The 24,387-nt window shown below is 37.6% G+C and overlaps 1 protein-coding gene across 4 annotated transcripts in view; it reads right to left on the bottom strand.

Annotated features, from left to right (window-relative positions):
• Positions 1 to 826: 826 nt before the first annotated feature.
• LOC121314594 (phosphatase and actin regulator 1-like) overlaps positions 827 to 24,387 on the bottom strand; it is a 226,707-nt gene continuing 203,146 nt past the window's right edge. For all 4 annotated transcript variants that reach the window (XM_041248022.1, XM_041248023.1, XM_041248020.1 and 1 more), the window contains exons 8-13: positions 21,228 to 21,384; positions 14,253 to 14,308; positions 13,100 to 13,161; positions 11,846 to 11,986; positions 2,070 to 2,146; positions 827 to 1,758 (exon numbers count right to left, since the gene is read on the bottom strand). In XM_041248022.1, coding sequence (XP_041103956.1) covers positions 1,743 to 1,758; positions 2,070 to 2,146; positions 11,846 to 11,986; positions 13,100 to 13,161; positions 14,253 to 14,308; positions 21,228 to 21,384 — 509 coding nt within the window. In that variant the 3' untranslated portion in view covers positions 827 to 1,742. The remainder of the gene's footprint in view (positions 1,759 to 2,069; positions 2,147 to 11,845; positions 11,987 to 13,099; positions 13,162 to 14,252; positions 14,309 to 21,227; positions 21,385 to 24,387) is intronic.

Consider the following 24,387-nt stretch of genomic DNA (forward strand, 5'->3'; position numbering starts at 1 on the left):
GAAAGCCCACCTTGAATCCTGTTTGAAGTATGCAAAAAAACACTCAGGAGATTCTCTAGCCATGTGGCAAAAAGTTTTGTGGTCTGACGAAACTTTTTAGCCTAAATGCAAAGTGTTACGTTTGGTGCAAACCCAACACAGTGCATCACTTAAATAATACCATCTCTACTGTGAAACATGGTGGTGGAAGTACCATGTTATGAGGATGTTTCTCATCGGCAGGGACTGGGGCACTTGTCAGGATAGAAGGGCAAATGAATGGAGCAAAGAACAGAGAAGTCCTTGAGGAAAATCTGCTGCCCTCTGCAAGAAAGCTGAAACTGGGACGGAACTTTACCTTTCAGTATGACAATGACCCAAAGCACACAGCCAAAGCTACAGTGGAGTGGCTAAGGAACAAAAAGGTAAATGACCTTGAGTGGCCCAGTCAGAGCCCCGACCTAAATCCAATCGAAAATGTGTGGCATGACTTGAAGATTGCTGTCCATCAACGCTCCCCAAGGAACTTGACAGAGCTTGAACAGTTTTGTAAATAATAGTGTAGATAAGTGGAAAAAAATTTAAATGCACGAAATTCTGATGCACTGACACAACAAAATGTGAAAAAAGTTCAAGGGGGTGTAGACTTTCTATAGGCACTGTATATATATATATATATATATATATATATATATATATATATATATATATATATATATATATATATTATATATATATTAATTTAATTAAAATATTTTCACAAATTGTGGGCTCTATTCATAAAACCTTTGCTTGAGTTTATTTTTATTAAAAGAACACCAAACAAACTTTTTAATAAAACAAGTGATTTTAAACCAACAAACTGTAAAACAAATCATTAAAAGTTTAATAAATAGGGCACGCTCCTTTAAACCAGTTTTAAAGATAGCACCCAGTGTTCTCCTTCCAACGACCCCCAAGAATATATTAAATTGTTATGATAATTGAACAGGACAGTAGTATAAACACAATATACAGAAACACTGGCAAACAAACACGTTGTCTGCACTTTCATTTCACAGTTAGCAATAAATATTATTATTATTATTATTATTATTATTATTATTATTATTATTATTATTATTATTTCTGAATTGTGTTATTCAAGCCAATCACACTTCACCTGTAATATTAGTAAGGGACAATTAATTTATAATGTACAAGACTTCAAACAGTGCATGGAAATCCTTCTAGCAACATTGAAAAAGAAAGAAGAGATCTGTGTAATAGTAGTCAGTTCGAAGACACTGCCATCCCTCCTTAAACACAGGCTCTGGCCCTCTGACGGAGGATACCGAAGAGCCAAACACGGTCTGTTACTGAACACAGCTGTCGAAGCATGTAGCACATGAGGATTTGCTACACAAATGTTGCGCTGATCAGACTGATTAGACAAACTCACAGGTATACTTAATATGATGAAGCAAGACATTGAAAAAGTCAACAAAGAGCCAGTCATTGGTGGATGTGGCACAGTATCTGTTCCCTGCTTGTGTCAGGGACTCCTGAATATTAGTATTTGTGGGAGTATCAACAGTAGTCGTTTTAACTTTTTTTTTATTTTTACATAATATTAAAGGATATACTGGTTGTATTTAGAAAAAAAAGGCAATTCAGAAGACGTCTGGCCTTATTGTAGACATGGGCACCTATTGTAATTCCAGCACTTAAGGTCTTTGTGAAAATAAAAAAGCCCATGTGGCATTTCTTCTTACAGCAGACTTCTAGGGTCTATGAAACCTGAAAAAAAAAATACACTTAAAGGCATGATCATCACAGCTTTAAATCCATTTTATTATTAGCACTGTCAACATTATTTTGTTTGTTTGCTTTTCACAGCATATGTACAATTCATTATTAATCAAAGTCAATCTGCTACTGGTTCTTAACCAGTTTGTGTTTGCAGTTATTAAGTTGCTCTGTGTAACACACATAGATTAACAGAGCCCACAAGGTATCCTGTTTCAGGGGACCAGCATTTACAAGTGAACTGTTCCTTTATTTGTTTTTGTTTTCTTTGAATAGAAGTTCTCCCGAAGATCAATTCTTACCTTGTTAAATGCCGACTTGATTCATGCACCTCCATTTCAGTGCTTTTGAATTCATTGAGCTCTTTCCGGATAGCTGCCTAAAATAAAGCACATTTCTGGGATGAGAACAGTGGCACACAGTCTATAGAGGCTAAATATAGGCGTATATTTAATACACTGAACAAAAATATGAACCCAACATGCAATAATTTCAAAGATTTTACTGAATTACAGTTCATATAAGGAAATCAGTCAATTGAAATAAATCCATTAGGCCCTAATCTATGGATATGCATTTGTTGGTCACAGATACCTTAATAAAAAGGTAGGGGCGTGGATCAGAAAACCAGTCAGTATCTGGTGTGACCACCATTGCCTCATGCAGCGCGACTCAAATTTCCTTCACATAGAGTTCAGCAGGCTGTTGATTGTGGCCAGTGGAATGTTGTCCCACTCCTCTGCTGGATATTGGCGGGAACTGGAACCCGCTGTCGTACACGTCGATCCAGAGCATCCCAAACGTGCTCAGTGGGTGACATGTCTGGTGAGTATGCAGGCCATGGAAGAACTGGGACATTTTCAGCTTCCAGGAATTGTGTACAGATCCTTGCGACATGGGGCCGTGCATTATAATGCTGAAACATGAGGTGATGGTTGCAGATAATGGGCCTCAGGATCTTGTCAAGGTATCTCTGTTTATTCAGATTGCCATCAATAAAATGCAATTGTGTTCATTGTCTGTAGCTTATGCCTGCCCACACCATAACCCCACCGCCACCATGGGGCACTCTGTTTACAACGTTGACATCAGCAAACCACTCACCCACATGATGCCATACATGCTGTCAGACGACGAACAAGCACATGAGCTTCCCTGAGACGGTTTCTGACAGTTTGTGCAGAAATTCTTCGGTTGTGCAAACCCACAGTTTCATCAGCTGTCCGAGTGGCTGGTCTCAGACGAAGCCGCAGGTGAAGAAGCCGAATGTGGAAGTCCTGGGCTGGCTTGGTTACACGTGATCTGAGTTTGAGAGGCCGGTTGGACGTACTGCCGAACTCCTCTAAAACGACTTTGGAGGTGGCTTATGGTAGAGAAATGAGCATTCAATTCTCTGGCAACAGCTTCTTGCAGTCAGCATGCCAACTGCACACTCCCTCGAAACTTGAGACATCTGTGGCATTGTGTTGTGTGACAAAACTGCACATTTTAGAGTGGTCTTTTATTGTCCCCAGCACAAGGTGCACCTGAGTAATGATCATGCTGTTTAATTAGCTTCTTGATATGCCACACCTGTCAGGTGGATGGATTATCTTGGCAAAGGAGAAATGCTCACTGACAGGGAAGTAAACAAATTTGTGCACAAAATTTGAGAGAAATAAACTTTTTGTACGTGGAAAATTTCTGGGATCTTTTATTTTAGCTCATGAAACATGGGACCAACACATTACATGTTTATATTTGTGTTCAGTGTATAACCCAGAAAACTGAACTGTAATGCGATAATGCTTCTTGTATTCTGCAGAACTTGTCTTGAACAATTTTGGACTTTCATATACAATATATACTATCCAGAATAAATACTATATCATTACCTTACTGTCTTAATCTGCATTTTTTTAAATTAAAAAAAAAAAAAAAAACTTTGGAGAACCTGTCAAAAGATCCTTGCACACAGAACATCAGATCAAGTAAAACTAATCATGCTGAAAAGGAATGAATCCAGTGTGCAATGGCCTTCCTACTGTACTTGTTTTGTGGATTCAGCTTTCTAGTACATGTTGGTTTCTTTTTATATTTTAAAAGTAATCTGCAGAGCCTGCTGCAATGCAGCTGCCTTTGCAGTTACGCCCAGATCTTCCACTCCTTTCCCTCCTTTGACTCCCACACCAGAATGCCTCTTAGCTATCTCAACATGGATGCACTCTCACTACCTCAAACTCAGCCTCTCTAAATCTGATCTCCTCTACTTTCCTTCTGCTTCCTCTCCCTTCTCTAACCTCTCCATCAAAGTGTCCCTTGACTATCACTCTCTCTGCTAAAAACCTAGGTGTAACTCTTGACCCCTCCCTCTCCTTTTCTCTCCACATCTCTTCCTTGGCTCACAATTGCCATTTCTTTCTCAGCAACATCTACTGAATCTCTCCTTTTCCCACTACTTATTCCACCTAACCCCCGGTCCATGCTCTTGTACTCTCCAGACTGGATTACTATAACTCTCTCTTGCTGGTCTCCCTTCCTCGGCTATCCACCCCCTTTTAGCTCCTTCAAAATTCTGCTGCTCGTCTTGTATTCTCCCAACCTCATTACTCTCGTGCTACACCTCTGCTTCGCACCCTCCACTGGCTGCCTATCTCTGCTTGCATTCAATTCAAGACCCTTGTTCTTGCTACCACTCTTCACCACACTGTCCTCTCCTACCTTCAATCCCTCATGCCTCCTGGAACCAGCTACCAGAAAACTTCACGACTGATCCCTCCCACTGCCTTCCGCTGCCTCCTCACAACCTACCTGTTTAGACTACACTTGTAGATCTCTTGATCTACCCCTCCTACTATGCTGGACCTAAACACCACGTTAGTGGATCCTCAGCTAATGCACTATCCTTGCGTTACTGCATTACTAATGTCACTGTAGATATAACTTCTTGTAATCCTAACTTGCTGCATCCTAGTTAATACTGCATTTAAGTAGTATTATTGCTACTGCCCTGCGACACCTGTAAGTCACTTTGGATAAAGGTGTTTGCCAAATAAATAAATAAATAATAATTTATATTATGCTCTTTATACTTCAGCTATCCAAGTGACAGTGATAAGGACATCCAGAGGCTATCCAGAGTAAGGAGTTGCAAATCTCCATTTACAAATCAAAGTACAGCACAGCACAGTCAAACTGTAGTGCCAGTTCAAGAGAAGACACTGCTTTATAAATACATTTGTATAGCCTCTTGTGCACAAATACAAATTTCAATTAAGTATAAATCCAAGTGTCAGGCACTGCGTAAAAATGAGAATGTTTAAAACCTGGGGTTGTTTGCACACTTTCTTAACAGAGGAAAATATGCATTTAACTAGCAACTAAAGAGTTAGTATGGTTTAGAAAAGGGGTTTATTACTCTTCCAAACATGATTTCACGTGACAGCCTGACCAATTCCCATAAATCATAAGAGATACATTATGTTTGTCCAATTGCTCCAGGACTCTGGTTCGGCTTTCTGTCAATTTGCGTAACCTAAAATCTGGCAGTGTAACTATCGGCTTCTTTCTAATGTGGTGTTATTACTGCAATGTGTCACTGTTGCTGTACTGAGTTACTGTGGATGTTATAAAAGAGTCATCTCTGCAAAGGAAGTAGAAAGAGCCTTGTGAGTCTAAATGTATGATTTTAAGGCTTAGGAACCAGGGGTCAGTTTCATAAACATTCTGCAATTGCGATGTGCTTACAATGTGCTTGCAAGGACGCAGAAGTCTCATAAAACATAAGATATGTTTCATAAAACATATCTTAAGTGTGACCTGCACTGAGAAAAATCAGTGACCGATTATGTAATTACATACAATGGCAGGTGTGCCAAGGAAGCCAATTTTTCAAAAGAATAAATTGATACAATTAGTGAACTGGCTGGTCATCACAAATCCATTCTATTCAGCAAGTTGTCAGGAAATGAATCACAAAGAAAAGAAAAAAGTGTCACATGATCATGGATGCAGTTAACACTGTTGGGGTGGAGCTGAGAACAGTAGAAAGAAATTGATAGATCTAATGAGCAGAACAAAATTAAAAGAAGGGACAAGAAGGGAGATGAAAAAGACCTCAATGAGGAGGAACAATTATTAGTCTAAATATAATTGGTGAAGTAGCTGTTGCTGGTATGGAGAGAGGATTGGAATAAGCCAAAAAAGAAAAGCAGACACTGAAGCTCTTCCTGCTGTCTTTGACCCAAAGTAATTACACACATCTTGTGTTATCCATCCAAGTAAGCAATAATGAAAATAGATAAAGTTATACAACTTTTTAAAAATTGTATTATTATTATTATTATTATTATTATTATTATTATTATTATTATTATTATTATTATTATTATTGTCTCCCAAAAGCCATCCATCACCAACATCTCCACTGGCAAAGCAATTGGCGATATCATAATTTGTTCAAATGAAACTGGCGTTTGTACTCCCACAGAATCAAATGACAGCATCTAACTCATGTTGGCATCTGAGATGGCTTGAATATTGTGGCATTAAAACCTTTTCTGCATATGTACAAGTGCTCATCACAGTTGGAGACAAAACTGGTATTCCAGATCCATCAAATTTCTTGATCTAATAAAATGCAGATTACAAAATGCAGCACACATATATTTTTTATTTTAATTGTAATTATTTTTGTATTTATTTATCTATTTATTTTATTATTGAAACTCAAAGTTAATTCAGCATGCACAGTAAATCCAAGATGGACTTCCGGGTTAATAACAAGCTGATTTTTGCACATTAAAAAGGTTGCTTTTTTTTTTTTTGATGGTTTAAAAAACTTGTTTTTGTTTCAGATAACTCAGTTAGGTAAAAACTGATTAATAAAATCCATTTAGATTTTTTTGTTTAAATAAAAAAATACATTTGATCTTCCTTCTTGGTACTTTGATATTAATTCTGAGTCTGTATATGAATCAAGAGGATTTGATTAGTCCCCAAATGTTGTTTTCCTTCTGATTTCTCTGCCATATCGATGGCCAACTGGTTGTATGAGCGACAGGGTATGTACTAAAACAGGATATGCAATAAAAATTGATTCCTGCAGTTGCTGTCTGACTGTTACAAGTTTCAGTCAAAATCTGCGATGTCGCAGCCCAAGTTTTTTGAAACCAAAATGTTAATCTGCGAGGTGACTGACTGTGATTCAGCGCAAACTGCTTTTATGAAATGAGCCCCAGGCGTTCATTACAATGACTTGTAAAGTCTCAGAGTAAAAACAAATAATGCCACCACAAACCTTTTCTTTCTTGACCCTTTTCAACTATAATTAACATGTTTCATTTTTTTTTTAGCATTTACTTGCTGAAATACTAATACTAAATAATTATCCACTCAAATGCAGGGGTGTGCTATCAGGGTCTTCAAGCCATTCTCTGCCGACCAGGCAACGTCAACTAAAGCGTCGACAGCAGTCAAGTTACAGTGCTCACTTATATGCTGTGAAACATACTCTAATGTTTTCCTGAAGGGTCTGCGATGAGATCAACCAATAGAAGATCTGCATTTTCTCTGCGGCAGTCCAATCCTAAGTGAGTGGAGGCAGGACATAAACAATTGAAGGTATTCTCCATTTCAGTTAAAGGTCTTGTGAGTTTAACCAATGGGAAAGTCAAAGATCTGCCCTGGTTTTGAAGTTGTCCAATCATCAGTAAGCAGAGACAGGACATAAATATGATAGGGTAAGCAGTGTAAGAATAGATGCGTTCCGCGTGATATTGCTTTTATAGAGACTATAGTCATTGAGAATTATATTGAGAACTTCAAAGTAATATTTAGAAAAGCTTTTTACACTTTTTTTAAAATGACATCATACATGGGGTTTCCATGCAAGTTTTTTTTTTTTAACTCGAGACATTTACATGAGAAAAATGTCTTGTGTAAAATACTTTTTTGTGTTTCCATTCGCTCAATTTATTTTACTCGAGTAAAGCAGACCAATTCTCTCATATTACTGAATTACAAATGGTACATTGAAATTTCATTCTGTTTGATATTTTATTTTTAAACACTGAAACTCAGAATCAATTATTGTAAGGTGACATTGGTTTTATGTTGGGAAATATTTTTAAGAAAAATAAAAAACTGAAATATCTTGCTTGCATAAGTGTTCAACCCCTGTGCTGTGGAAGCTCCCAGTTTGCACTGATGAAAGAAATTGCCCTAACGAGGGCACAATTACCTTACCATTGGCCTCCACCTGTGAACCATTAAAGTTGCTGTCACATTTTCTGGATAAAAACCCCACTGTTGAAGGATCATTGGTAAGGTTGTGAATCTGAAGGAAAATGAAGACCAAAAAGCATTCTACAGAAGTTAGAGATAAAGTAATACAAATGCATAGATTAGGGAAAGGGTACAAAATAATATCCAAGTGTTTGGATATCCCAGTGAGCACAGTTGGATCAATAATCAGGAAGTGAAAGGTGCATCACACCACCCAGGCACTGCCAAGAAAAGGCCATACCTCAAAACTCAGTGCTCAAACAGGAGACTTTGGAGAGAAGCCAGAGAGGCCAACAATCACTTTGAAGGAGCTACAGAGTTCAGTGGCTGGGAGTGGAGTAATGGCGCACCAGTCAGCCATATCAAGAGCTCTGCATAACACTGGCCTGTACGGGAGGATGGCAAGAAAGAAGCCATTACTCAAAAAGTACCATCTGAAAGCATGTCTGGAGTTTGCCAGAAAGCATGAGAGTGACACAGCTGCGATGTGGGAAAAGGTTTTGTGGTCACATGAGACCAAGATAGAGCTTTTTGGCCAAAACTCAAAGCACTATGTGTGGCGCAAACCTAACACTGCCCATGCCTCAAGACACACTATCTCTACAGTGAAGTATGGTGGTGGCAGCATCATGATGTGGGGATGCTTCTCATCAGCAGGGACTGGGCATCTGGTTACAATTGAAGGAAGAATGGATGGAGCAAAATACAGGAAAATACTGCAAGAGAATCTGCTTCAGTCTACTAAAAAACTGAAGCTTGGGAGAAAATTCACCTTTCAGCAGGGCAATGATCCCAAGCACAAGGCCAAAGCAACATTGGAGTGGCTCAAGAACAAAAAGGTGAATGTCCTACAGTGGCCCAGTCAAAGTCCTGATCTCAAGAATCTGTGGCATTATTTGAAAATTGTGGTCCACAAGCGCTGTCCAACCAACCTGAACAACCTGGAGCAAATCTGCCAAGAAGAATAGGCCAAAATCACTTTGACACTATGTGCAAAACTGGTACATACTTACCCCAAAAGACTTAAAGCTGTTATTGCAGCGAAAGGTGGCTCTACCAAATATTAATGTGTGGGGGTTGAATACTTAAGCAAGCAAGATATTTCAGTTTTTTATTTTCTTAAAAATATTTCCCAACATAAAACCAATGTCACCTTACAGTAATTGATTTTGAGTTTAAGTGTTTTAAAATAAAATATCAAACAGAACGAAATTTCAATGTACCATTTGTAATTCAGTAATATGAGAGAATTGGTCAGGGGTCTGAATACTTTTGCAAGGCACTGTATATATATATATATATATATATATATATATATATATATATATATATATATATATATATATATATATATGATATATTCATTCAGGCAATACAGCATATAAGGGATCAGGTGATGCTGCGTACACTACCCTGGTTTAGAAACCCTACCCGTCCGGATGGCTGACAGCTGCTGAGGGAGCCTTCAACACCATGCTTGGGCAAATATGGATAGTGGGCACTTGAAAGAGAGGTGGCAGATACTGATGAAACGGACTGAAGTGCAGCATTAGTTCATTGCCCAAATTGCCACTGCCTGCTGTGAGACAAACAGGGAAGGTTACCAGTGTTGCCAAGTCTCACAAGAAAAAAAAAAGCGACACTGCTTTTCAAAATAAGCCCAAAACAAGCAAACCCGTGTTAGAGTATGGGTGTTCATGCAAGTTCCAACCACCTACTTTCAAAAACAAGCACAATTCTGCTTATTATATAAGCGAACTTGGCAACTGTGAAGGCTACCTCAGCCGCCAGTTTCAATTGGACAGGAGCGATCTGAAGAGTCTCGTGCTGTCAGAGATTCTCTCCTTTCTTTTAAGTAGTGTTGGATTTACTGTTGTGTCAGATATTAATGATGCAAACAAATAAAACACAGTTAATACTTTCATTTGCAATGTTATTTGGTCAGTTCAGATAGGGCATCAACAACTTGTTGGTATATATGTTGTTGTGCTGTTGGTATATATGTTGTTGCGCTGAGATCCAGTTCACCAACTATATTTACTAACGTGGAGGGCAGACACGTGTTGGCTTTGCACATAGCTGGGATCAAAAAAAGGACGGGAATTAATTCAGTTAGACATTGAAGCAGCAAGGGTATTCTCAAACAGCTGCATTAATACAATAACACAGGCATAACGCAGTTCATGGTAAGTGGTTTTATACAGAACTGTAAACCCACAAGAGATATACAACATTACAGACCAGACACAGCAAAACACAATAATAAAAAAAGCTGCCCGCATTATCATTAAGGTGAACTACAACTGTTAAGCATAAAATCACCCATAAGCCACTACTTTCTGTCGTCTTAGAATCCAGAGTAACAAGTGACCTGCTCCCTTGCAATATTGATAGTTAAGAATAAACATGCTCATTAACATTTACATGTGAAATGCGGGTTTCCATGCGAAACTGGGTGTGGATTTTCCCATTTGTTTCATCATTGACAGGAGTAAATTAGATTTACCCTATCCCTCTCTTTGGCCGTTTTTTTCGGCCACAAACCTGATTTACCTGAGTAATTCTCCCAAACGTGCACGCGCATCGCCATTTCACATGTAAATTGACCTGCACGGAAACCCCATGATAGTCGATTTAGTTACAAATCAATTTACAAGAAGAACTTTCTCATTAAAATTGGAGATTGTTAAAAAAGGGAGGTGTACACCACAAATATACCCGCCACTTCCAACATTCAAATTATAAAAGGTATTCGTGGCTGTTACAAAGACGGCCGGAGTGGGTGACGTCAGACCAGAAACAGGAAATAAACACCAGAGCGAGGTGGAGTTTGGTGGAGTTGAGCGAATGGTTTCTCTCAGCATTTAATAAATGAACAGAACAGAAAATAAAAATGTTGTACAAACAAAAATACAGGACACGGCACTCGTCACCAAAACAAAAAGACAAACAAAATGAACTACAAAGACAACCACAGTGAGCAGATATTTTACTTATTTACTTTACGTTATTACCTCCATCTCCAATCTCGTTCTCCACTCACCAAACACACAACCCAGAGTGGACGAAAACATGCTGCTTCTATGCAGCTGTACCGAGACTCGATTGATAATCATTCAATTGGAGTCTCGGTACAACTGCACATGAATTAATAAAGTGCAATTCCCGTGCTCACATATTATTACTTTTTACCTGCACGTGAAATGCTGTGCAATCCTTGTGCCTAAATACAAATATACATTTTAAACACTCGTGTTACACAGACCCATTTATCCCGTGTACCAATGACTATACACCAACATTAACATACAACACAAAATACGCACAGGGGCGGGCACTTTGCCACAGTGGCTTACTGGTAACTGTCAATTGAAAACAAATATACTGCTGGTCTTTTGTTCAGTACAGAAAAGACGATATGGAACAGCACTGGCTACAAAATGTCTATCCAAGTCAGCACAAAAACATGAGCGTTCCCAAAGTCACTTGCGAGCCACTGTTACACTCAAAACGTTTTGGACAAACCTGGATTGATGTAAACTAAATTAGAGAGTATGTAGTTTGCATTCTTGTATTTATTTGTTTACACAAAGGGACCCATTTGAATTATCAGGAACCTAAATACCTATTCAATTTATATCTATAAAATAGTGCCCCATGAGCAGCCAACTAGAATGAGGCTGTATAATTACAATGCTTCATTGTATTTTAGTACTTAGTCCCGTTTTGCCTCAGTTTAAGATATTAAAAATAGAAAAAATGACCTTGTGATGGGTTTCTTCCCCTAGTTCAGTAAGCGCTGAATGTTTCTTACTTTGTCAGCTGCTGTTAGCCGCGTCCATGGCTTGTCTGCACGCCTGTCGTAGTCTTGTGCGTCGGCCAGCTCCACATAGTCACTGAAGCGGATCAGGATCCTCTTTTCTCGCAGCTCCTCTACTGTAGGCCTCTGACTCAGCTGGAAAACAAGGAGACAAAGAGTTTAAATGAAGCAACTGAATAACACAATTCAAAGTGAAAAAATATAACTAATTTTACTGCTCATCTCATCCATTTTTTAAAATTACTAATAACATTTTATAGAATAGGGATATCCAGTTATACATGAAGGTAATGGACCATACATTATTTTTTGTTATTATTTTTTTATTGTATTCTTTTTAAAATGTACAGCTATGGCCAAATGTTTTGCATCCGCCTTTATTATTAAGACATTGTGTTTCATAAAGGTAAATGAAGCCAGCTGAATAATGATACGTTAACAAATTATTATTATTATTATTATTATTATTATTATTATTTATTTATTTATTTATTATTTTTATTTATTTGACAGACACCTTCATCCAAGGCAACTTACAGGTCATACAGGGCAGTACAATATTACATACTGCTGTAAAAAAAACTCACACAAATTTTAAAATGTATCCTTTCAAAATCTAACATGAAATATTGTATTACTATTGTCTTCGGGAAGACTTTTGCAAGATCATTTTGTATTTTTTTTTCCGCAGCATAATCACTGCACTGTGCTACGCAAACCTGTCTTGTCTTGTTCATAATTTGATAATACTGTATCCCAATTAAACATAGTGAATGATCACGGCTTCATTGACTCAACAGAAACATTTCTCCTGAGCTCTATAAATCCCATAATCCTCTGCTCCACAACCTGATTCTCCTTGCACGCTGAAACATAACCTAAAACCTCCTCATATACCATGAAAATCTGCGCCACAACTTCACAAATTTCTTGTGCGCTGAAACATGACCCTTTGCACAGTAACATGACCCTTCACTCGCCGTATTTGACACAAATTTGTAAAAAACATCACCTCACAAGAAGTGGTAACCAGCGCTGAGAGGAGTGCTGGCTTGCAGAGCGTCCTGCTGCATTTACACGCAAATGGCACATACTTTTTTCTAATGTTTTTCTGTCAATGAAACTAAATAAAAAACAATGGCAATCAAAAGATCACTATTGTTTACTTTGTCATAATGTAAACCCATTTTAAAATAAATCAATACAATAAAAAAAAGGTAAAGTAAAAAAAAAACAGGCCTTTCATACCTTTCGGCTTAACCTTCTTTTGAGTTCTCGCCTTTCGTCCTGCTCCTCTTGTTCATTCCTTGCTGTAAATGATGGAACAAGTTAAACAAACGTCACTGAATTTGGTTCTAGAGCCAAATCTATCCATGTTACAGCATTTAAATGTACTGCACATGGGCAAGTATGTACAGGCACTGTTACTATATACAGGCCACTATATATATATATATATATATATATATATATATATATATATATATATATATATATATATATAAACACTCACACACACACACACACACACACACACACAGTATATATGACACATGTGTTGTAATTACAAATGAGACATGCAAGTATGCAGTTTAGCCCTACCCCTAACCTAGCAACAGTTTCAAGAGGATCTGCTTACTGTTGTGAAATGTAAACGGCTGAAATTGTAACTACACAGACATGGTTTGACCACATATGGAAGTAACAACAAATAACAGGCTTATAAAATAATAAACATAACATTCTGTGTTAAAGCTTTAAAAAGAATGGGGTACAATCTTAAAGTGATATCATGAGGTCAATAATGAACCAATACAGTAAAAAGACACTGGCATTCCCACAACTGTGATTTGAGAGAGATACAAATAAACTCCATCCATCCACATTACTGTGAACATTGAAGCAGAACAATTAATTACAGAAGCCACTAGTGTCTTTAGCTAGAATGACAGTTACAGCCATACCAACCTGATTACATTTTTGGTAAGTTATGTTGTGTCGAATTGAACACACAAATTTTACCAATCACCCAAATTATTTTACACGTAATCTATCAAAATAAGATACTGCAGATGGTACTCTAATGAATGTAAAACAAGCATCTGGAAACAGTGATCACATTGATCCACAACCCCACTTGAAGAATTAATAACATTTTCTGAGTAACACTAGAATAAGAATAAAAACATATTTTATTGTTTGCCATGAGAAGGGTTTGTTTTGGGCACTCATGGTCCCTTCAGTTCAAACTAAAAGATCAAGTAAATTTGACTGGAATCATAGAAGAATTTCCTGATTAAACCATCTTCACTATTAAAAATATAGATTAGATAATGAAGTAATAAAATAAGACTACAGAAATCTGCCTGTCAGATTGTATACAATGTGCTCTGTTACTTACGTTTGAGAATGTTTCTCTGTTCCAATTCTTCCGCAGTTGGTCTCTGACTTAACCGCCTGCGAAATAAAGCATGGATCAGTTTCTGAACCATTTCAGTTTAAATACTAAATAGTAAAATCACAAAGCTAGTTATAATCTACAAGTGTTAAGTGAAAAGTGATTAGAGTCTTTGGCTTGTCTAACGGAGCTCAGCTTTCATGTGCATTTGTTTTTTAAACTCCCCCATAAAAGACTAAGACGATTTCATCACCGCAGCAATAAATAATCAGAAAGCAAAAAGCAGTGACACCTTGTGAAACAGACTTTCCATACTTTTTTTTTGTGATAAAACCTCATCACTTCCTTCCTTCCACACCTACTTTTAAATGCAATCACAGACCATGTCCCACACACACAAATACAGTATGTGGTTAACTAGCAATGATGCTTATCCCCTCAAACAGAAAGCAGATGTCATGCCGCTGGTGATGACTACACATTGGACTGTGATTGAACTTTCTGAACATGCCATGGTTTAAACTGTCTGGAACATCTACTGTATATTGAATCATAACAAATGTTCTCTAAAGACCATTGGTGTACAGAACCCAACAACAAGTACTGGGATACATAAATACTCATTGACTGGTGAGGCATTGTGGCAAAGTGCCCCGCCCTTGGGTTATTTATTTGTGTTGTATGTTATGTGTAGTGTGTTAATGTTGGTGCATAGTCATTGGTACACGGGATATAAATGGATCTGTGTAACACGAGTGGTTTAAAATGCATATTTGTATTTAGGCACGAGGATTGCACAGACTTCACGTGCAGGTAAAATGTAGTAATATGTGAGCATAGGGAATTGCACTTATTAATTCACATGCAGTTGTACCGAGACTCCAACTGAATGACTGATTAGCAATCGAGTCTCGGAACAACTGCATAAAAGCAGCACGTTTTCACTCACTCGGGGTTGTGTGTTCAGTGAGTGGAGAACGGGATTGGAGATGGAGCTAATAGTAATAGATATAATAATTTCAGCTCACCATGTTTGTCTGTGTTAGTCTGTTTTGTTTCATCTCTTTGTTTTGGCTACCAGTGTCGTGTCCTGTGTTTTGTTTGTCTTGCAACCTTTTATTTTCTGTTTGTTCATTTATTAAATGCTGAGTGCAACCAAACGCTCAGCTTCACCAAACTCCACCTCTCTGCTGTTTATGAGTTGGTTCCTGGTTCTGGTCTGACGTCACCCACTGCAGCTGTCTTTGTGACAGGCAAGTGTTTATCATTTTAAAATCTCTGGCTCAATTAAATATCTTAGTATTGCTGAATAGATATTTATTCCATGTTTTAAATAACTGCAAAATATTTTAATGAACAATGAGTCCTAGAAGTACAGTAGTACTCCAATTATTATGCATGTTCTAACAAAGCATAACAACTGTGGGACACTTGTTCACTCTACCTCAAAACAGAGCTTAGAACCGTACCAGTCTTGACAGTCACCAAGTAAAATGAACAACAAACGCCCATCCTCAGGTGTTATGAAATTATGACTCTCTCCTAATGCATGTTTGTGAACTCTCTGTGGGAGGTCTGACACTAAAGTAGTGTAAGTACTAGACACAATCTGATTTATCTCTCTAGTCTTTCTAATACCGAGGCGGAATTCCTATATATATCTGAAATATATAGCTGAAAAATATATATTTATATATATATATATATATATATATATATATATAATAGAGATAATATATATAATATATTATATATTATATATATATAATATACTATATATATTAATAAATATAAAGGATGCATATGATATATATATATAATATATATATAGATATATTATCTAATGGCCAAACGTTTTGCATCACCTTATAGAAATAACTAATTTTGATTCATGAAACTTTCTGAATAATTTTACATTAACATAGGGAATTACATACCACTTTGTAGCTTTCTATATACTTAATAAAAAACTGACAAAAATTGAAAAGAATTGCCTGGCTTGTGGTAGACTTTTGCAAAATCGTATAGTGGCTTTTTTTATTATTATTATTACATGATGTTAAATAAAACATCTAAATTATGTTCATATTGTTTTTTTTTTTGTTGTTTTTTTTAAAATTCTCAATCCTAAATTCTAAGTGATGCTAAACTTTTGTCAATAGCTGTACGCTATTTGGGAAAGGGGAGTAAAGAATAATGATAATGTGGAATTGTATTTAAATACCCAGTAATACACAAACTTCTCAAACCAGAAAGCATCTGTCTACTGTTTAATGTGTGTATGTTCATCTTTGAATCTCTTGGAAGTGGTGAACCTCCTATTTCTAATACTGGTAAATAGTGATAGATTACTGTAGCTTAATATAGAATTTTTAACATTTGAATAAAATCTTCTACAATCTCATAGACTACCTCTAGCTGCTGAGCAATTTAAGCTCACTTGGAAGACTCTTGACAGCAGTCGGACACCTATCAAAGCTCCCAATTTCAACAGATCAGACTTTATTTCCATTTGTCCACTTTCCAGCAGCACCAGAATAGTATAAAAGTTTCAGGGCAAGTGTTTGCAATGATGCTGGATAACTATATAGTACACACACACACACACATATATATCTGTACTTAGAATGGCAATGTTTTAGGAAGTTCAAATAGTCGTACGTATCATTTTCTCCTACACAAACTGCCAGTGGCCTTGTCGGATAATGAAAAACGGTGCCTCCTTCTTCCCTCTCAGGGAAGATGTCTCCTGTCAATCATGAGCACAGTTAGAAGTCCTTAGTATTAATTACTTGTGGGTTCTTAAAGTTATTTAAAATATGACCTTTATAACTGGAGGATGGGAAGACTGTAGGCAAATGTTGACATCTCTTATCAATATTAAACTTCAACTCTCCTGGGTTTTGCTAGCCTTTTCATTTGTGATACTGCACAGTATAACAAAGTTCTGCATAGTTATCTTTCACATGACACTAACTCACTGTTTTTTTATTTTTTAAATTGGATGATATTAATTCATTTTCTGGGGGGGGGGTGGCAAAAATAATAAACTGAAAAAACTGTGGTCTGTTCAACTGATTTAAGCAAGCGTGAATTGTAATACTGTAGCTGTTTATCTAAACTGACTGGTTTCTTTGTTTTATTTTTGTACCTTCAAATTACCTGTCTGCTTTAATAGATATTCAAAATAAATCAAACCCCTCCCATTCTGGTACCTATTAGGCCACTTAATGTTATGCCAGACAAAATAACACTCTGCTTCTACGGGTACTGTCCAATTTCATACTGCGCCCGGAATCTCGTATTGTGTTTTCATGCCACTTGTGGTTACGGTAAACAGACGACGAAGGCATTACAATAAGTGTAGCAATGTCACTGCTTTAATGATGATTGCCACGATAAGGATTCCCACAGGCCAACTGTCCTTAGAAGTCATGTTTGCCCTGCATCATTTCTGTAGTTTAAGTTGGCTGAACCTCTGGGGAAGGGGGAAAACTTCACTTGAATCCGCACTTTAGACAGCCTCTGTAATTAAGGCTCCTTGTTGTTCAACTCAACCAAATCACAGCTGGAAAGACCAGCAAGGCCATGCCTTTAATCTATCATGCTGACAAAGTGCTGAAGGTTTCATCTGGTGTCCATATGGCCCCTATTTGGATCTCAGCCGAGGACAATCTTGTCTCTCTGCTTGCCTTTAGATTAATCGCTTAGATGGCTTCACACGTGCGGCTTCCAAAGCAGTCTGCTGCGGAGGATACAGTTATAAAAGGCTTTGACTTGGTGCTGGCTTAATGGCTCACCAATGTATCCATGGGGAAAAGTGCCCCAGTTATGGCTCAATATATTGGCAGCTACACCAAATCACTTTCTATTATTCTGCAGATTTACTGAATTGCTTGGATACTGTACACCAGAATTGGACAATTTTGTTTTGATGACTGTTTCGGATAACTGTGATAGTAATAAAATCTACTGTACTGTACTGTGAAAGGACAAGCATCTGTGAATGCCATCTTGCACTAGTGGACTTACATAGGATTCAATACACATGGCAAAATGACTGCAAATATACTGTATGGTAATTCCACTAAAGGTGAAACAAATTCCACAGTAAATATAACATTTTTTGTCTGTCACTTGTAGGCAACATTATTATTGCTTTTATTTTATTTGAAATGAGTTTGTGGTGATAATAGCAGTACATTTTCTTAAAATATACTTTTGTTGCTGCTTTAACTTCCTTTTTAACAGAAACCAGAGCAGTGTGTGGTCTGTAAGGAGAGGAATCATTGTGTAACATAAAATACAGTTTCCAGGCCAGCCCCCAATGACCGCTGTTGCAAAGCAACAAAACATGTTTCTCTTCTGCCTTTTATATCCAGTTCACCCTTTTTTGCCCTTACAGCCGGTCTTGAGTTTTGATCATTTTTTTCCCGCTGTTTTGGGACAGGCATCGATTGTTTTTATATAGCATTGCTAACACAATTAAAACTAGCACAATTTTTTGTTGGATTACACTGCTTAAGTGCTCATTATTTATTCATTTAAAGCTCTGTAGCACGATAGCTTGTGGGTGATGTCGGATCAGGAAATGAATGCTGGTACAGTGATCAGGTAGGCAGTAGCCCTTGAAGAAAGAGCATCGAACTTATAGCTGAACTCCGTGAGAGACAAAGAGAAATCGTCGCAGCATGGAGCGACTGAAGGGATATAATAAATTATATATATATAATATATATATATATATATATATATATATATATATATATATATATATATATATATATATACACAGTGCCTTGCAAAGGTATTCAGACCCCTGACCAATTCTCTCATATTACCGAATTACAAATGGTACATTGAAATTTCGTTCTGTTCGATATTTTATTTTAAAACACTTAAACTCAAAATCAATTATTGCAAGGTGACATTGGTTTTATGTTGGGAAATATTTTTAAGAAAAATAAAAAACTGAAATATCTTGCTTGCATAAGTGTTCAACCCCCACACATTAATATTTGGTAGAGCCACCTTTCGCTGCAATAACAGCTTTAAGTCTTTTGGGGTAAGTATGTACCAGCTTTGCACACAGTGTCGGGGTGATTTTGGCCCATTCTTCTTGGCAGATTTGCTCCAGGTTGTTCAGGTTGGTTGGACGATGCTTGTGGACTGCAATTTTCAAATAGTGCCACAGATTCTCAATGGGATTGAGATCAGGACTTTGACTGGGCCACTGTAGGACATTCACCTTTTTGTTCTTGAGCCACTCCAATGTTGCTTTGGCCTTGTGCTTGGGATCATTGAAAGGTGAATTTTCTCCCAAGCTTCAGTTTTTTAGTGGACTGAAGCAGATTCTCTTGCAGTATTTTCCTGTATTTTGTTCCATCGATTCTTCCTTCAATTGTAACAAGATGCCCAGTCCCTGCTGATGAGAAGTATCCTCACAGCATGATGCTGCCACCACCATACTTCACTGTAGGGATGGTGTGTCTTTATGCATGGGCAGTGTTAGGTTTGAGCCACACATAGTGCTTTGAATTTTGGCCAAAAAGCTCTATCTTGGTCTCATCTGACCACAAAACCTTTTCCCACATTGCAGCTGGGTCATGCTCATGCTTTCTGGCAAACCAGAGCATGTTGTCCTGAATACAAAGACTTGCAAAAAAACTAACAAGCATATCAGCAAAGTACATACAATATTCCTGTTAAAACGTTCATCACCAAGACCGAGTATACATGGTAGTGTGGAACACATTTCCCAATATATTCTGATACACAAAAACAAATACTAATAAAGTTTCATTACAAGGAGTAAGCAATTCCTGACATTATTTAAAATCATGAAATTCAATTCCTTGATATAAAGACCAAGTTTCCATTAGCTAAGCCGTTCTCTATATAAGTAAAATGTAAGTGTAACATAAGTTGTTGCATTGTGGTTCAGTGTATGTTAAATACAAATAAGATTTTATGCCATATATATATATATTATATATATATATATATATATATATATATATATATATAAAAAAAAACCAACAATAAGTAACTATCTGTCCATTAATTAAAACAAAAATCTCTCTATATCTCTGTATATCTATTTGTGTGTGTGTGTGTGTGTTCTGGAGTACTTCTAACATACTGCTTTATACTATAGAACAGTGTGTAAATTATGGGGGGGGGGGGTGGTAGTCAGACAAGAAACTGGATTACTACAAGATTTTAGTTACTAAGATTCAAAATATGTTAAACAACCACAAAAACTTAACCATAAAAATATACAGATATAGTATAGTGCACTACAGTACAGATATAGCATAGGTATAGTGTGCTAAACATTAAGGGACAGAAATAACAGTTTCCATGAGATATATACATGATAAAAACTTACAGGCTGCAGTGACAAGAACTAAGACTGCTTCAATTGAATTGTGTGCACGTGTTTCATTTAAATTAGCTACTTAAAGTAGTTTGTCCATTCTGGTCGGCCACACATGACAAGATTGATTTGCATGCCGCCTGTGCTGCAGTTTCAGTTTCATTTATAATTGTATGGTCTTGCATATTTATTTTTCCATTATGAAGGCAGTGTAAAAGAAGAACCATTTGAGAACCTGCCAACTGTTAAAATTCTGGATTATATGATGATAATTAGAAAAGAAAACAACAAACATTTCCTTGATGTCATTCTTTGATCTTCATGCCAAGACTGTACAACAGTTTATGTGATTCCAGTCTTAGTCAGTCTTAGTATTGCAGAGTGACAATAATCTGTTATTTTGGATTCATCGAAATTCATGGAAAGATCTTGTGAGTTAACCCATAGTTTGGAAAAATATGTGGTTTTCCACATGTAAACATATGTGTGACACATGAACAGTTCCCAGCATGGGATAATGGTGTGAAATAGATATGCTCTGAGTGTATGCTGTGCCAGCTATCGCAGAGAGGCTGGCAGTAAAACGTCTTGGTGCCTACCGTGTTAGCTTGGTCCCGATCTGCTGTCTCAGCTCCAGCCTCTCCTCATCTGTCTGCATGGGGATAATGTTCTTCTCTTCCAGTTCTTGTTTGGAAGGCCGATTGCAGAGTTTGATTGCCAGTGAATCTTTCCTGCACACCCTTAATGCCAGAGAGCCTGAAAGTAAAGAGGCAAAGCAAGTCAATGGATATGCATCCTTTTGAAATGGCAGCACAGGTAGGCAGATATATATATTATACAAGTAGTAATTTGAAAATAAACCTTATTTGTGTTTATATGAGAGAGAGAGAAAGAACATAAGAACATAAGAAAGTTTACAAACGAGAGGAGGCCATTCGGCCCATCTTGCTCGTTTGGTTGCTAGTAGCTTATTGATCCCAAAATCTCATCAAGCAGCTTCTTGAAGGATCCCAGGGTGTCAGCTTCAACAACATTACTGGGGAGTTGATTCCAGACCCTCACAATTCTCTGTGTAAGAGAGAGAGAGAGAGAATAATAGATGGGCTTCAAAGAGTTACAGATGACAACCCCCAGCAAAATGAACATTCAGAAACCCTACATTCAGAAATGAGAATCTGAAAGTAAATCCAGCTGAGAGGGGGCGGATCCATCGACCAACTGAGAACAATGGACTGTCTCTGAATGAGAACAACCAATGAGAAACACCCCATGTGGACTCGGGGACAGCCCAAAATAACCACACTAACCAATCACAGGGTGGAAGTCAGGACAACAAAACCAGCCACGTGACTTTCAGAAATGCAGGAGTGTGCGCCCATGAGAGGGCTGGAGTTTGCACATGAGAGAGCTTGAGTCTGCCTATGCTCGAGTTTGCCCCACAGAAGGAACTGCGATCCAGGCAAGAGAGAGAAGTGAGCTCCACCCGCTAGAAGTGGCTTGGAGTTCGGAGGAATGAAATGGAAGCTAAACTGCTCTGAAGAAAGTTTCTGAATCAAGGGAGCATAAGTGCTCAAATTCACGGAAGGCAAGGAAGAATAAATATTCTAAAGAATGGTTAAAATCAGCTTTGAAGAGCGCCATAGCTCTTTACGCTACAAGAGACTGAAACAGTCAATGGAAGCATAACCAGCAGTACAGAAGAATTGCAACAAGAGCAAAGAACATTTCAACTGCAACGCATTCTCTGAGCTGAGTTACGTCTGATCAGCGGAACTATTTCCAGTTGGAAAACTGCCAACAACAACTATAATGCTGCAAGACTTGAAAATCAACAAGCTGATCTCCATTTGAAAATAACTATTTGTTTATTGTAAGCCTATGAAATACAAAGCGTATAGAAAACTACCGTCTTCATTGGAACTTCAGATCCAGAGAGCTGTGGTGTTCATCAACACAGATTGACTTCTTTATATGGAAATGGACAGGTATTCAACATGTCTAATATTAGATACTTTATGACTCGAGAAAGTAACTGTAGTAAATGCTATCAAGTTAGTGGATAAACTGTTCTAGGAATAGAATATATAACTTCCTGTTTTAGAGTGTGTAAGAAATGTATTTTGTTTGTTGAAATCTGCAACTCAAAGGAGTTGCCTCATAAAAATCCACATTGTAATTTTGCCCTGCACTTTATGCCACTAGCTACAGAGTTTGAAAAATTGTATCGCTTTCGTACCACAACTGACCCGACAGTGGTTGGATTTTTAGACAGAAGCTAGAAATTTGTGATAACTTTACGCAGCTGTGTCAAGCGCTGATTACAGAGTTCTCAGTCAGCTTGGACAGAGTCGCTGATGAGAGGACTGTGTTGCAGATCAGGTAAAAAGAAAGTGAGAGTCCCAGAAATTATTCCGAAAGGCTAAGAAACAAGTATTTTTCTCTGCAAAATTATCCAGGAATGGAAGAGGACATTTTCTTTAAAAGGAAGTTTGTTGCTAACTTGTTTCCCGCAGACAGGGAAATCATTGTTACTTGTAGATTATGGCTGCACGAGCAGCCAAGAAATTTGAAAAATGCATAGATCTTGTGGAAACACCTGCAAAGCTGGGCCTTGCAAGCAGCCAACAGGGGGGACCCTATGTTAGCAACCCACGGAGGAAGAGGGGACTCCCCCTCGAGTTTAGTGTGATCATATCTACCCAACGGGAGTAATCGCCACACTAAATCGAGACAAAAGCCCCCAGGTAAAATTGAGACATGGGATAAGCATTTACAGAGCCCACAAGAGTTAGCAGCCAGTCAGTCTGACTTTGGTGTGGCTGGGGCAGGCTTTGAAACAGATGTACTCTCTCTCGTGCCAGAGGTGGATGTGAATCGGGTTACAATAGCCAGGCAGCGACACACCCCCCTGACGCATGACCCGTCAGGGACACTCCTCACTCCGATCTCAAACTGAGAAAAGAAAGGGGGGTGGGAGGGGGAACTGCTGCGACTAGCCTGCCAGCGAAATCTCCTGTGGGACCTAAAACATTTCACTTCTGAAGCATTTTTTAAAATTACTTTTTGGTTACCTCAAAACTGAGTAATCAGATCGTTGCTCTTATCTAGTTTAACGTATGTCCAGGATCTGGAATGATACTTAATAAGATGAGTACATGTAGTGTTTACTAACCCAAGAGTGAAGTAAATAAATCACTGCTAATTTGACAATTTGATATCCCATGCTATAGTGGTGAGGCCGGACTAATATAGTTTGTAGGAATACAACTAATTCAAAGGTAGTTATTCTAACTAATTATGAGGAAATCTTTTTGTATAGATTGTGTGTAAACAGTTAACACAATGCTGACCTCCCCACTTAACCTTGTATATGATTTGGATATTGAATTTCATAAATCAGTTCAATTACTAGACATGGTTTTAATATAAATTGGTAAAGGTGTGAAAATGTTTTATCGAAACTACCTCTAGTTCTAATACACATTAGCATTATTCCAACTATGTCTACTGGAAGTCCATCCCATAATGAGTAAGACTAGCCTTGCTCTATATAATTTAAGCATAGTAAATGAGGAAATGTAACTGATTGATATCATGTAGGCCTACCAAATATGTACCACCCTGGAATACCATTCGCTTGAAACCTTTGTTTTCGCAACCAGAATTAAGAGTGTACAAAAATTAGTCACTCGCTACACCTATTTCTGGAATCAGTAATGTCCAAAGGAACTTACATAATAATAATGGCTATTAGTTATT

The sequence above is a fragment of the Polyodon spathula genome, chromosome 4 (assembly GCF_017654505.1).
Source record: "Polyodon spathula isolate WHYD16114869_AA chromosome 4, ASM1765450v1, whole genome shotgun sequence".
NCBI classification, from domain to species: Eukaryota; Metazoa; Chordata; class Actinopteri; order Acipenseriformes; family Polyodontidae; genus Polyodon; species Polyodon spathula.